Source organism: Acyrthosiphon pisum, chromosome A2 (assembly GCF_005508785.2).
Source record: "Acyrthosiphon pisum isolate AL4f chromosome A2, pea_aphid_22Mar2018_4r6ur, whole genome shotgun sequence".
NCBI classification, from domain to species: domain Eukaryota; kingdom Metazoa; phylum Arthropoda; class Insecta; order Hemiptera; family Aphididae; genus Acyrthosiphon; species Acyrthosiphon pisum.
Genome location: NC_042495.1, coordinates 108099936 through 108112648, shown reverse-complemented (window position 1 = coordinate 108112648; position 12713 = coordinate 108099936). Strand labels below are relative to the sequence as shown.

General features: G+C 29.3%; 1 protein-coding gene across 1 annotated transcript; it reads right to left on the bottom strand.

The window, feature by feature from the left end:
* Nucleotides 1-279: 279 nt before the first annotated feature.
* LOC100574157 lies at nucleotides 280-5590 on the bottom strand. Its single transcript, XM_003247080.4, has 4 exons — nucleotides 5128-5590; nucleotides 4524-4718; nucleotides 2113-2297; nucleotides 280-385 (listed from the first exon to the last, which is right to left on the bottom strand). The coding sequence occupies exons 1-4, from the start codon at nucleotides 5323-5325 to the stop codon at nucleotides 280-282; spliced, it is 684 nt and encodes a 227-aa protein (XP_003247128.1). The 5' UTR covers nucleotides 5326-5590.
* Nucleotides 5591-12713: the final 7123 nt, after the last annotated feature.

The window sequence follows — 12713 nt, the reverse complement described above, 5'->3', positions numbered from 1 at the left end:
AATGTTTTGATTAAATTAGAATCATGAACCTACCGTATCTTATAAGTTCAATAATTTAAATATTTTGAATATTTTTTTTATATTATTTTCTTATAATAAAATATTGGGAGTCAAATATTAATTTGATTTCATAATCATCACAGGTACCTAGAAATAATAAAACAGATTGCTAACTCATAATAATATAATTGAAATCAAAATCCACCATTTTCATGAGAATTGCGGGTTTTGCCACCAGAACATTCAAGCCCCTGCGGTTATTGCTTATTTTCATACTACCTACAACTTCGAAAAAATTTCATTTGCGATTCTTTGTAATTCAGCTTTACCTTCTTCTCTTAATTTAATATCATCGTCACGCTTTATATTCTCTCGTTCTTTCAATCTTGTAACACCATAATAATATCATAATTATAGTATATAGAGATACATATAGACATCTAGTATATATTATTATATTATAGATATATTTTTTTATTGATCTTAAGCCCGAAAACTATGATCATTAGCTGTTTGTAGAGGGGAGAGGGGTAAGGATGAATTACAAACACGTGTGTGTATGTGTGGCAAGGATTTGTTACCATATATACAGTACCCACGAGAGTCGAGAGAACATTTTCGTTTCGCACAAATGTAGACTGACGGCAGTGACTATAGTCCGAGCTACAATTTCCCCCACTTTGTGCCGCGACGGTATGGTATAGGTTGCATAAATATATATTATAGTGTCGAGCGTTGGTTGCCGATTGTACTGAACATTAACGACCCGTTGTCGTTGAGTGGGAGATGCACGGGATCGGAAGCGTTTTAGTCAGGACACGGAATGTTCTCTCGTGGGCCAGTGTATAAAAACCCGGGTGGTGAGTGGTGACCCATCTGGGAACCAGTGACACCGACTGGTACTTGCACTCAGAACATGTTTTGTGAATGAATGTAACCACCAAGTCACAATATATAGTACATATTATTATATTGTTAAAATTTAAAAATATATTATATATTAATACTAGGTACAAAATAATAATTTATAATTTACATTAGTAAATTTGTTTAAAACATATATTACCATGCTAGTAATCAAGGCTGGACAAGTTAATGATATATTTTAAATCAATTAAGTGAAGTTCATTATTCATTTTTCAATTAAATTAAAAATGAAGTTAATAGACATTTTTAATACATCAAGTAAGTTTAAAATTAAGTTAAAAAAAAAATATGCATTTATGAGGTATTATTTAATAAAATAAGTGATGATCACTTGAATAGTAATCATCATTCATCATTCATATGTATATTAGTATTCAAACAATCTATGATACCTAATCGTTATTGTACTAATAAAAAAGAATTAATAACTAATGAGTAATGAGAAATGAGTAATGAGAAATGAGTAATGCATAGGCAGTATGATTTATTATTATAATTCGAGGCATCGTTGATCGTGGGCTATTGATGTCTTCATACGGGCGACTAATGTACCCCTAAATTAATATTTGTAAGCAACTTACAGTATATTATTAGTTTTTATCGTAAATATGAAGTCCTTTGTAAATATATCTTATTTTTTTCTTATATTTTCTATATACTGCGAACTTTATTGAACTTATAATAATTAATTATAAACCGAAAAGTGGCGAAAACTCGTAATACACAAATATTTTTCTGGATACTAGGAATATTCAAAATTAACTTAATTGGGAAAATAAAGAAAAATATGAGTTGATTTTAAGTTAACGTAGAGGCAAATGAGTTAAGTTAAAGTTAAGTTAATTAAAACACCGAACTAGTAACTTTAGTTAATAAGTTAAAATTAACTTAAATTTTAACTTAACTTCTAAATTATTGACTCGTTAATGCGGCCAGCCTTGCTAGTAACTAACATATTTTTAAAAATCGTATAGGTACATTATAAGTTTAAAATATATGATACTATAAATAATTATAAATTATATTAACTGCTGGCAGATGCGTATATTATCTAAACTTAAAAAAATAAATGTCACTTGTAAATTAATTATAATTATGATTTATTTAATATAACTATAATAATATAATGTTTTAACTAATGTCTTATACGAATACGAATTAAATTATTTAAATGTTTTATCTCACTCTTTTAGGAAAATAGCAGCATTAGCTTTTTTCGTTTCAGCTAGTTTCAATTTCTGTTCCCATTGATCCGTCTTATATCGTTCAGCATCTAAATTTTGTTCCATCTTTAACAAACGATCTGCTTCAAGTTCCTTCGCTCTCTGAGCCTCATTGAATATAATTTGAATAGATCTCTCTCTAAGCACCTATAATAATAATACCCGACCATCATAACATACTGCATACATTTGATTATATAACAATCAATAATCATGTGAAAAATGATTACTAGGGGAACGTAAGTTAAGCAACCTGGGACAAATTGTTAAATAACTATTCACTATATAGTATAATATATTCTATTTCAGGTGAGAACGCACCAGGCGGTGGACGAAAACTGGTCGAAACCATAGACAAGAATACGCGCAGGTCCCGACAGTTTCAGCCGCAATTATTCATTTTGTGGTAGGGGCGTGTTACTGGCCGCCTCTTATGACTGATGCGGGATAGTGCGTTCTCATTTGAAATAGAGTATAGAAGTATAATAATAAGAATAACTAATATTATTGAATATATACCATACACAATCTATATTATACAGGGTGTTTCTGAAATGGATGAGGAAACTGGTATAGGGCCACTCGGTGTGATGACCCATGTGATTTTTTTGAAATTTTTTTCTACCTTCAAAATCTGGGTTTTTTCAAATTATTTTTAGAACATTATCTTAAATGTAAAAATAAAATATAAATACTCAAGTTGTATTTTTTGTAAAATTCTCATACGAATCGAGGTGTCACATCATTTTTGAGCTTGTCACGCGTTTTTCACGCTCGAATCGCCGACTAAAAAAAAAAAATGTGTGGCACATCGATTTATATGAGAAAACTACAAGATAAACAGTGGTGATAGTTATTTGTTGACATTTAACATACACGATTAATTAACACATTGTTTTACATTGCAAAATAATCATAATTAAATATTCTTTATTTTTAAAATCAATTTTAATCTACAAAAGTTGTTCAATGTGACCCCCGTTAACTTCAATACACTTTTCCATACGACGATGTAATGAACTCCAATTTTTTTTCTATCAAATATGGTGTTTGACGTATAATATCAGCTACATTATGTATTTTCATCAAAAGTTCATCTCTATTATTGATTTCTTTGGAATAAACTTGTTCTTTCATAAAACCCCATAAGAATTAATTAAATTTTAATTAATTAATTAAATGAATTAGTACTTACCCAAAATGAAAACCATATCTGCATATTTAACGTTCATGTACATACTCCATTGTTCAAAACTTAAATTAAAAACTTCTAAATCTTAAAAACGGTTATAAAGTGTTGTTCAAATCAACTAATATTCCTTATGTAAGAAATAAGGTCAATTCAATATTAACAATAAAAGTTTAATATTAAATTAATAATAAGTACACTATTAAATGTTTATCTTATCGAGTCAAAATAATTATGTTACTGCGATATCCAAAACTGGAATTTCAGTATAAATCGGAACACAAATAGTTAGTTTTTTTTATCTCTAACTTATGAGCTATGGCATTACGAATCAAAGTACCAACATTTTATTACCTGTACATCTAAAATACGTACCTCACTTAAATGTATGTCAGTAAATTCCATCATTTAAAACTTTTTTAACTCTAATTTTGTTAATATTTTGTTGACAATGTAAAATAATGTGTTAATTAATCATGTATTTAAAATAACAACAAATAAATACCACCACTGTTTATCTTATAGTTTTCTCATACAAATCGATATGCCACACCATTTTTTTTTTAATCGGCGATTCGATCGTGAAAAACGCGCGACAAGCTCAAAAATGATGTGACACCTCGATTCGTATGAGAATTTTACAAAAAATACAACTTGAGTATTTATTTTTACATTTAAGATAATGTTCTAAAAATAATTTTAAAAAAACCCAGATTTTGAAGTTAGAAAAAAAATTTCAAAAAAATCATCACTGGGTCATCACACTAACCGAGTACGCCTATACCAGTTTCCTCATCCATTTCAGAAACACCCTGTACGAACTAGCCTATATTATGGACGTGTAATGATACCTATAATTTATAAATGTATAAGTACCGTTTGTCCTTTCCACAACTATACTAATATGCGTATAGCTTATATGGGTATTATATAGCCTAGCTAAGCTATAAGTGATAAGTCCTAAATGCTAGTGTTGTTTGATATAATATATATTATAATATAATATAATATAATATTGTAATAATGTACCTATTATGTATAATAAAACATAAAATATACATCGTATAGATTGAGTATTGAATAATATGTGATTATCTTATTATTATGTCATATTCATGACTTAATATTAGTACATAATATATTAATATACTAGTACTATTATTACAACTATATAAACTCCATACCTCCATCTTGTGCACTGCTCTGGTGAGCGCTTTTGTCGAATCTCTGTCCGACCATTTCTTCAACCGCGCCTTTTCTACAATGGCATTTCTGCGCTCCAAAATCTCGAGTTTCATAATTTCGTCTCTTTTAAGTTGTCTTGCTTCATTACTTGCTAATAACTTTTGTCTGTTTTCTAGTTCTTTCTTTCTTTTGTTCTAAGAAAAAAATAAAGGTAATTATGTTTTTTTTCATCATAATTAACAACCACAACAAATTTGTATAAAAGTATATATTATATGTTTATTTGTTACTTGTACCTACGTTATACACTTTACGGCCGGTAATCACAACCTATAATATACCTATTCGATTCTCTGTTAAACTCAATTATGTCTTTGTGACTATACCTAATGCAGGTTAACACCTATATAGGTATTATTTTATCAACAATTTTTCCAAATAAAAAATATATAAATAGGTCTGTCCATCAAAACCTTAAAAAACCGTGAAGCATATATAGTCCATATACATATAGAAACATATACGTATGGTCGTATGGGGCAATATGCATATTTATTCAATTTAGTTTTACAGAATTTTATAAATATTAATTTAGGTAGGTACCAGTACAGTGGTGTCCCACGATTCAGATATGGCTTTGGATGTAGCTTGCCGTTCGTCTTTTAATCGCTTCATCATCTCAATTGTAGCTATATCATCATCCTTTTTGATCAAAATCTTTTTTAGTCGTATCCATTCATCCTTTGGGATTAAAAGAGCATGTGTTCTTTGGTTATTATCTACCACGCTTATAGCTTGCATTTTATTGTCTATCGACCAACAAAAATATATATGATTTTAGTCAGTTCTTCTCATAGTGCCTAATATATTTTTTATAAACTGTAAAAACAAAGTTTGTTTCCAACGCCAACAGAGAATACATAAATTTTTAATTTTTAGTTTAAGCAAACATATTTTTATAGATTTAATGATCTGCAGTTAATCGGGGTTAAAAGTTTGAAATTGAATTAAATGTTTGATTGTAATATCAATTTTGATCATTTATATGTTTTTTTTTACCACCTTCTTGGCCTTTGTAGTGTACTAGTGTTGAATATTTTATCCACTTGAAACGCTATTTGCAAATCGAAAATTTCTATTGATTAAATTATTTAATCTGTAGGATAGTTTATCACTAACGGATGTGTAACCATATACTATCTTAAATCGTGTTCTCCATGCGCGAAACGGTCTACTTCTCTCGTGAACGAAGTATAGATAAAACTACTATAGTAAATGTCGTAAAATTTGGTTTATACGGCAATAAAACGTGAGTCGTGAACACAATAATTTTACTTAATTATAATTTATTATATTATGTAGGTATACAATAACAAGATATATTAAATTCTAAATCACTGCACCATCGTCTTAAGCACATAAATTCACTCAGGATTATTAAAAAAAAAGGTGGGTAAGTGGATGTCACTCTGCTGTACAGTAAGTTACAAGTGGGTCACTGTATAATGGATAGTATTAAATTTGAATTCAATGATATAATATCACTGTATAAGAAAAACGATTCTGAGCGGAGACGATATGTCAGTCTAGGTATAAGGTATCTTATATTCTTATCTGTGGTATTAAAAAAAAAATTGACCAATAATAGGTATCTATAATATACCTATTCCAAATTAATCATATCACAATATTCATTAGATACTTATAACGCGTTATACATCAACAACAAACCGTGATACTATCATAGATATATAATAGTATACTTTAGAAGTCTCAATAATATACAATCATAACAAAATAACTAAAATAGTTATTCCAGGTATTTTAATATGTAATTTCGTCCAAATTTGAACTTAAAATGACTATAAAAATAAACTGTGCTTATGTATTTCTTAGAATTTTTGGTAATCAAATTTTAAATTTATGTATTTTGTATTTAAAAATTTATAAAATGTTCAAATTTTACAGCTAAAGATTGAAAACTTATAACAAAGTTCCACGTAAATAGGTAATTCTGTCAACAAAAAATCTCAAAAATATAAAAAAACAGTTTTTTTTATACCTAGTTATTTTATGTTCAAATTTGGAGGAAATTACATAGGATGTACCTATTAAATAACGCTGTGTATAGAGACCCGACCATCCGGGTACATACTGCGCATGCGCCGGGACTTGATATATTATATATTAAATTTTAAAAGTATTTTTGACTGAACATCCCACGATTTGCTATGCAACACCTCCCAAGTGGGTCACAGGGTTAAGAAAATTGCATTTTTTTTGTTGCACCGAGTCACCGAGCGGGGTCACTCGCTCGCTGCGCTCGCTCGGACAATTAAAAACGAAAATATCCCCCGATTTGTTATGCAACACCTCCCCAAGTGGGTCACAGGGTTAAGAAAATTGCATTTTTGTTGCACCGAGTCACCGAGCGGGGTCACTCGCTCGCTGCGCTCGCTCGGACAATTAAAAACGAAAATATCCCCCGATTTGCTATGCAACACCTCCCAAGTGGGTCACAGGGTTAAGAAAATTGCATTTTTTTTGTTGCACCGAGTCACCGAGCGGGGTCACTCGCTCGCTGCGCTCGCTCGGACAATTAAAAACGATAATTATATATATAAATATATATAATAGTAGTATCGCAGATTATAATATTATAATTATTATTTTTATATTATACATAGAAAATAAGTCTATGCTATTATATTATAATTTTATATAATCTATGGTAGTATCAAATCAATCAAATACACAGATACAGATAATAAACTAGATTGCTAAGTAGTGATATGATGTGAAGTTATTATCCGCCATTTTGAGTAGGTCAAATGCATGCCGAAATCCCCCCAAAATTTGAATTCTTGTTTAAAATATTTGAAATGTAATTTCTTCCGTTATTGATATTCATTTTTGTCACAATAAATTATGATTGTATATTTTCAAAAATACATTTTTTGAATAAAATATTTATGTAATATATAATTATTTAAATGTATGATTTAAAGTTTTAAACAATAAAGGAATTATTTGTTAAAACCAGTCTATTGTTCTTTAACATATTATATTATATATTATTGTCTTTATAAATATAATATATACTATAACCTATCTATAATATATATTATTACCCATATATAATGTATATTATTACTTGTTATTTGTTTACACTTTTTTCATAGAAAATAGTTGTGGAGTATACAGTATAGCACTGTACATAATATGTTAACTCCTGTACAGACCTGTGTATACTTGTTGTAAATGTTATACTAGGCGAACAAAATATTTACTTTATACACATGAAAATTTTAAGTGTAATTTATATGTATTGTTAGTAACATTTAATATAATATTATATCTTTATAAAGTATAAAATATTAAATTTTGTTAAAAATGCCTATGACGTGTTGTGTCGAAAAATGCTCTAGTTGTGGTAATCGAAAAGCCAACAGCCCAGGAAAATTGCATTTTTTCGGGTAATTAAAAATTAAATAATAACAATTAACACAATGCATTTTAAAAATTTATTAAATTAATGAAAATATAATTTAAGAAAATCATTTTTATAAAATAGATTTCTTTCTGATGAGGTGAAAAAGCAAATGTGGGTTAAAGCTATTAAAAGAGAGAATTTTGTTCCTACTCGTTATAGCAAAATTTGTAGCAAACACTTTACTAACAACGACTTTTACCAAGGGTACTTTAGAAAGTTATTGAAAGAAACGTCAGTACCTACCTAGTATCTTCAATAGTGATCCTGTGAGTAAAAGAAAGCTGACATATGGTGATCACACTTATTTTAGTACAAAATCACCTTCTCCAAAATTAATAGATCAGACCACTGAAAATAGTAAGTCTTATATCAAATTATTAGGTTTATGTTAAGTATAATAATTTGTTTTTATAGAATGTCAACAATAAGTAGTTTAAAATGTTCTAGCCCAACAAGTGTAGAAAACTATGGTGTTTTGGATTTATCAATAAAAAATTCAATTTTTTTGATCAGAAATCACCACCTCCGAATTATTATGTGGAAACTTATTATGTAGGTACTAATACAATTTAATTATAATTTTTTTCTTAATTGCCATCTTGATTACTAATTTATGCTTGTGTTTAATGAAATTATGAACTCCCAAATTAGTTCAATTTGATACTTAAATATGAAAAAAAAAAAATTATTTTTATTATTTATTATTTTTCAAATTCATGATTTAGATTGTACGCCAAAACACAAATTGAAGAGGAAACGTCTACAAAAAAAAGTTGAAACTCCTATTAAAAGAGGATTGAGGAAAAAAATTAATCTTCTTCAACAAAAAGTTAGAAGGCAAAACAAAAAAATAACCAATATTGAGGTTTGTTCATAGTATATTTAATATTTAAACTTTTGCACAATAGCTGTTTATTGCATAATAAAGAATAAAATAATAAATTAATTAGACAACAATAATTTCTAAATTATTTAGCAAACGTCAAATAATAAAATAAATTAGTTACCTTCGCACATTTTAAAATTTAAAATTTAAAAACATTTATTTATTACTGTCTAAATCAGAAATCAGTGAGAACTGAGATATTGGGTTATCAAAATTATATCATGATAAGATACGAATGACCTACTAGTAATGGCGGATGTGTGGCTTCAAACGTTTATACGGTCAGTATAAGGAACCTAGCAATCTAGTTTATTATCTATATATCTGTGATCAAATACTTATAAAATGCTTAAAAACTTAACACTTATACATAATATACTATAGCTGATCCCGTGCACTTCGTTTTCCGTTAAATGTACCAACTCTATATGACTCAACCTTTGTTCAATTCGTTATTTAATATTCGGTATATGGTGAACAAAATGTATCTTAACTTCTTTTCCGTTGCCTTTAATAAAAATTCTGATTCGCAGAAGTATATTATCAGGTAGGACATCTACCTGCGGTAGATCGCGACCCCGTGCTGTTTGTACGTAACTTTGTAATTTAACTCTAAAGTATCAAAGTTATACCAAGTATGTTACTGAACTCCTCCTAAACGGCTGGACTAATAATTAGTTTAACAATTATTGTGAATGCTGAGTCTGTCGATCAACATTTCCTCCTTATCCACGAAGACGTGGCATTGTTTTATGTACGTAACTTACATGTGAGTATGATACGCTCAATATTTACGTAATTGCGTCACATATAATATCAAAACACAGCGTACAAAAAAATTAATTGCATTGAATGAATACACTGATTTCACGGCAACCAATAATTGTTATTATAATAGTTTTAAAACTCATGGCAACCATTTGTAAACAAAAAATTCCACCGTAAATCTCTTAATCCCCGTTTGAGCACATCCCCTAGGTCAAACTAGGGGGATGATTTGTTAATCTAAAAAATCCGGAGCGACACCCAAACGCATACAAAATAATTCATTCAAATCGGTCCAACCGTTTAGGACGAGTTCAGTCACAACCCACGTACAGTAGAATTATATATAATTAGGTGTATAAAGATATTGACAAAAAATAATGATACAAATCAACAAACATGCCCGATTAACCAATAGCAACCAATATATAATACATTGTGGTGCCTCTATTGTATTTTTTGCATCCAGATTTCCTACTTTTCCGGTGGATTTTCCTACAATTATCTTTTGTATAAAAACCTTATCCTGACAATAAATTACGAACATCTCAAAAATATTTGAGCCAAATCGGATCAGCCATTCTCGATTGATGAGGTAACCACAATTTTTCACGCTCCATTTTTATGTTTATATAGAATATATATTAATACGATTAAAAGTATTACTAAAATAAATATTATGCAAAAGTAATGAAAAATAGTAAAAAAGCAAAATAGCGCTGATGCTTCTAAATATGCAAAAATATGCAACTTAAAATTTTGTATTTGGCTTCTTGGTTATCTAAAACAAATTTATAGCTCATACTGGTATCTCTAGGACTTCTCAAAAAAATATACAGACGCTAGGAGTTATGAGCCCTGATAATGACTGTTAGGAGTATTTAAAAATTGTAAATTGTACGTACATCTTAAAATAGGTACTGATAACTCGCTTAAAAATTAAAATATAACAACAAACCTATGAGATACCCTAGATAATAATCTTACCTTTACATATTATAAGAGGTTGTGGGTAAAAAGTAGATAACACTCGCAAAGTAAATAAAAATAAACATGTAATTAATATTAAAAAGAAATATGTACAAGGAAAACAATATAACGTCAATCGCGGATTCGCGTGTACCTACACTAGTACACTGTGTATAGTGTATAGTGTCGATCGGAAAACGAAGACTGGTTGCCAGCGGCTATGGTGTGTTGTGTATAAAGTTACGAGCCGTGCGTTCCCGAACATTCCTAAATATTCTATCACTCGCCGGCGTGTATAGATCATTCAAGAAACTTCGCGGATGGAGATCATCGCTACAGCACTCTCCTGCCAGTGACGAAGCTAGGCCATTTGAAGGCGGTCCGAAAAACGCAATTTTCCGCTTGATCGCGTCCTTCAATCCTCCTTTGAAATAATGCAGGTCGCAGCATAGGCGTGCGCAGACTTTTTTCGCAGGGTATGCCGGTATTTTTAAACATAATATTTAGCTCAATACAAAAAATAACTCCCCAAAAACTCTTAATACGTACAAATAATTTGCCATATAATGCGAAAAGAAATTAGCATGCATTTTATTTAGCTAATTTATTGGTTTTAGATATTTTAATTTGAAAAGTATGTACCAGTGGCGAATTCTCCAGGCATGCTTAGCATGCACCGCACGCTATTAACAATAAAAACGTAATTAATAAAAATACAAAAATAATTTTGTTATCAATAATTTAATATTATGTACTGTGATTTCATTCCAATAAAGTAACAGTATAAAAACCTACAGACATTTGATCATAATATATAATAATATAATAATAATAATGAATAATTAATAATTATAATAATATAATAATGAAAAAAAGTTGATAATCTAATCAATCGAAATTCTTTTTTTTCGAAGTTGTAGGTAGTATGAAAATAAGCAATAACCACAGGGGCTTGAATGTTCTGGTGGCAAAACCCGCAATTCTCATGAAAATGGTGGATTTTGATTTCAATTATATTATTATGAGTTAGCAATCTGTTTTATTATTTCTAGGTACCTGTGATGATTAAGAAATCAAATTAATATTTGACTCCCAATATTTTATTATTAGAAAATAATATAAAAAAAATATTCAAAATATTTAAATTATTGAACTTATAAGATACGGTATAGGTTCATGATTCTAATTTTAATCAAAACATTTACAACTAAAAACTATATGGTTATTATAACCCTGCACGGGATGCCATGGCATACCCGGCATCCCCCCTGCGCACGCCTATGGGTCGCAGGGTTTTGATGTATACGTATTTTTTGAGAAGTTTTCTTCAAAAATGTCGTCAGTTATGAGTTATGCTTATGACGTTGGCTGGCTGGATTAAGTCTATCGATATGGTTACCGTGACTTTTTTTTTCTACTAATGAAGTAATAGTAGATATAGATCCAATAAATTTATTATTTCGGGAATGCCACATTGCCACATGATTTATTAATGGCGAGGTTCAACGAATGGTAACACTTTTTAACTCCTTAAAATAAACTTTAGTTGTACAGTTATATATAAAGTTTGTAGTTAGTCTTTCAGTCGTTGTTATATTATAAAATAATTATGCCTATTTTAAAAATTTCAGGGTGGAGGGGTTGAACCCCTAAAATCCCCCTCCTGTATGCGGGCTTGACGCTATTGAACTAATACTACAGTAGTGCTGGCTCATCAATTTTTAAAACAACTAAGAAATACAATAGTAATTTTAAATAAGAGGACGGTGGCGTGTGGACCCGCATATTGTGTTGTCTCCGTCTTACAAATGCGTAACATACCAAATTAATACGCTCAGAAATTCAAGTTTTATGCCGTTAGCTTAAAAATTAGAGTGAATCGACCTATTATGAAACTTGACGGTAAGAACATTATCTGTGTTTTGTTGGAAGTTTTTTTATGATAATTCAGTTTTTAAGTGAGTTATGAGCATTTTTAATTTACATTTATTATACACGCTATAACTCACTTAAAAACTGAATCATCGTAAAAATAATGTTCTTAATGAATTTTAACTAATATTTTATGCTAAATTA

Excerpts from the sequence above, each read along its gene's own strand:
- LOC100574157 (XM_003247080.4), bottom strand. The coding sequence starts at position 5,325 with ATGCAAGCTATAAGCGTGGTAGATAATAACCAAAGAACACATGCTCTT. Across the intron at positions 2,298-4,523 it reads GAGCAGTGCACAAGATGGAG|GTGCTTAGAGAGAGATCTAT; the intron begins GTATGGAGTTTA and ends TTATTATTATAG. Across the intron at positions 386-2,112 it reads GCTGCTATTTTCCTAAAAGA|ATTGAAAGAACGAGAGAATA; the intron begins GTGAGATAAAAC and ends TGGTGTTACAAG.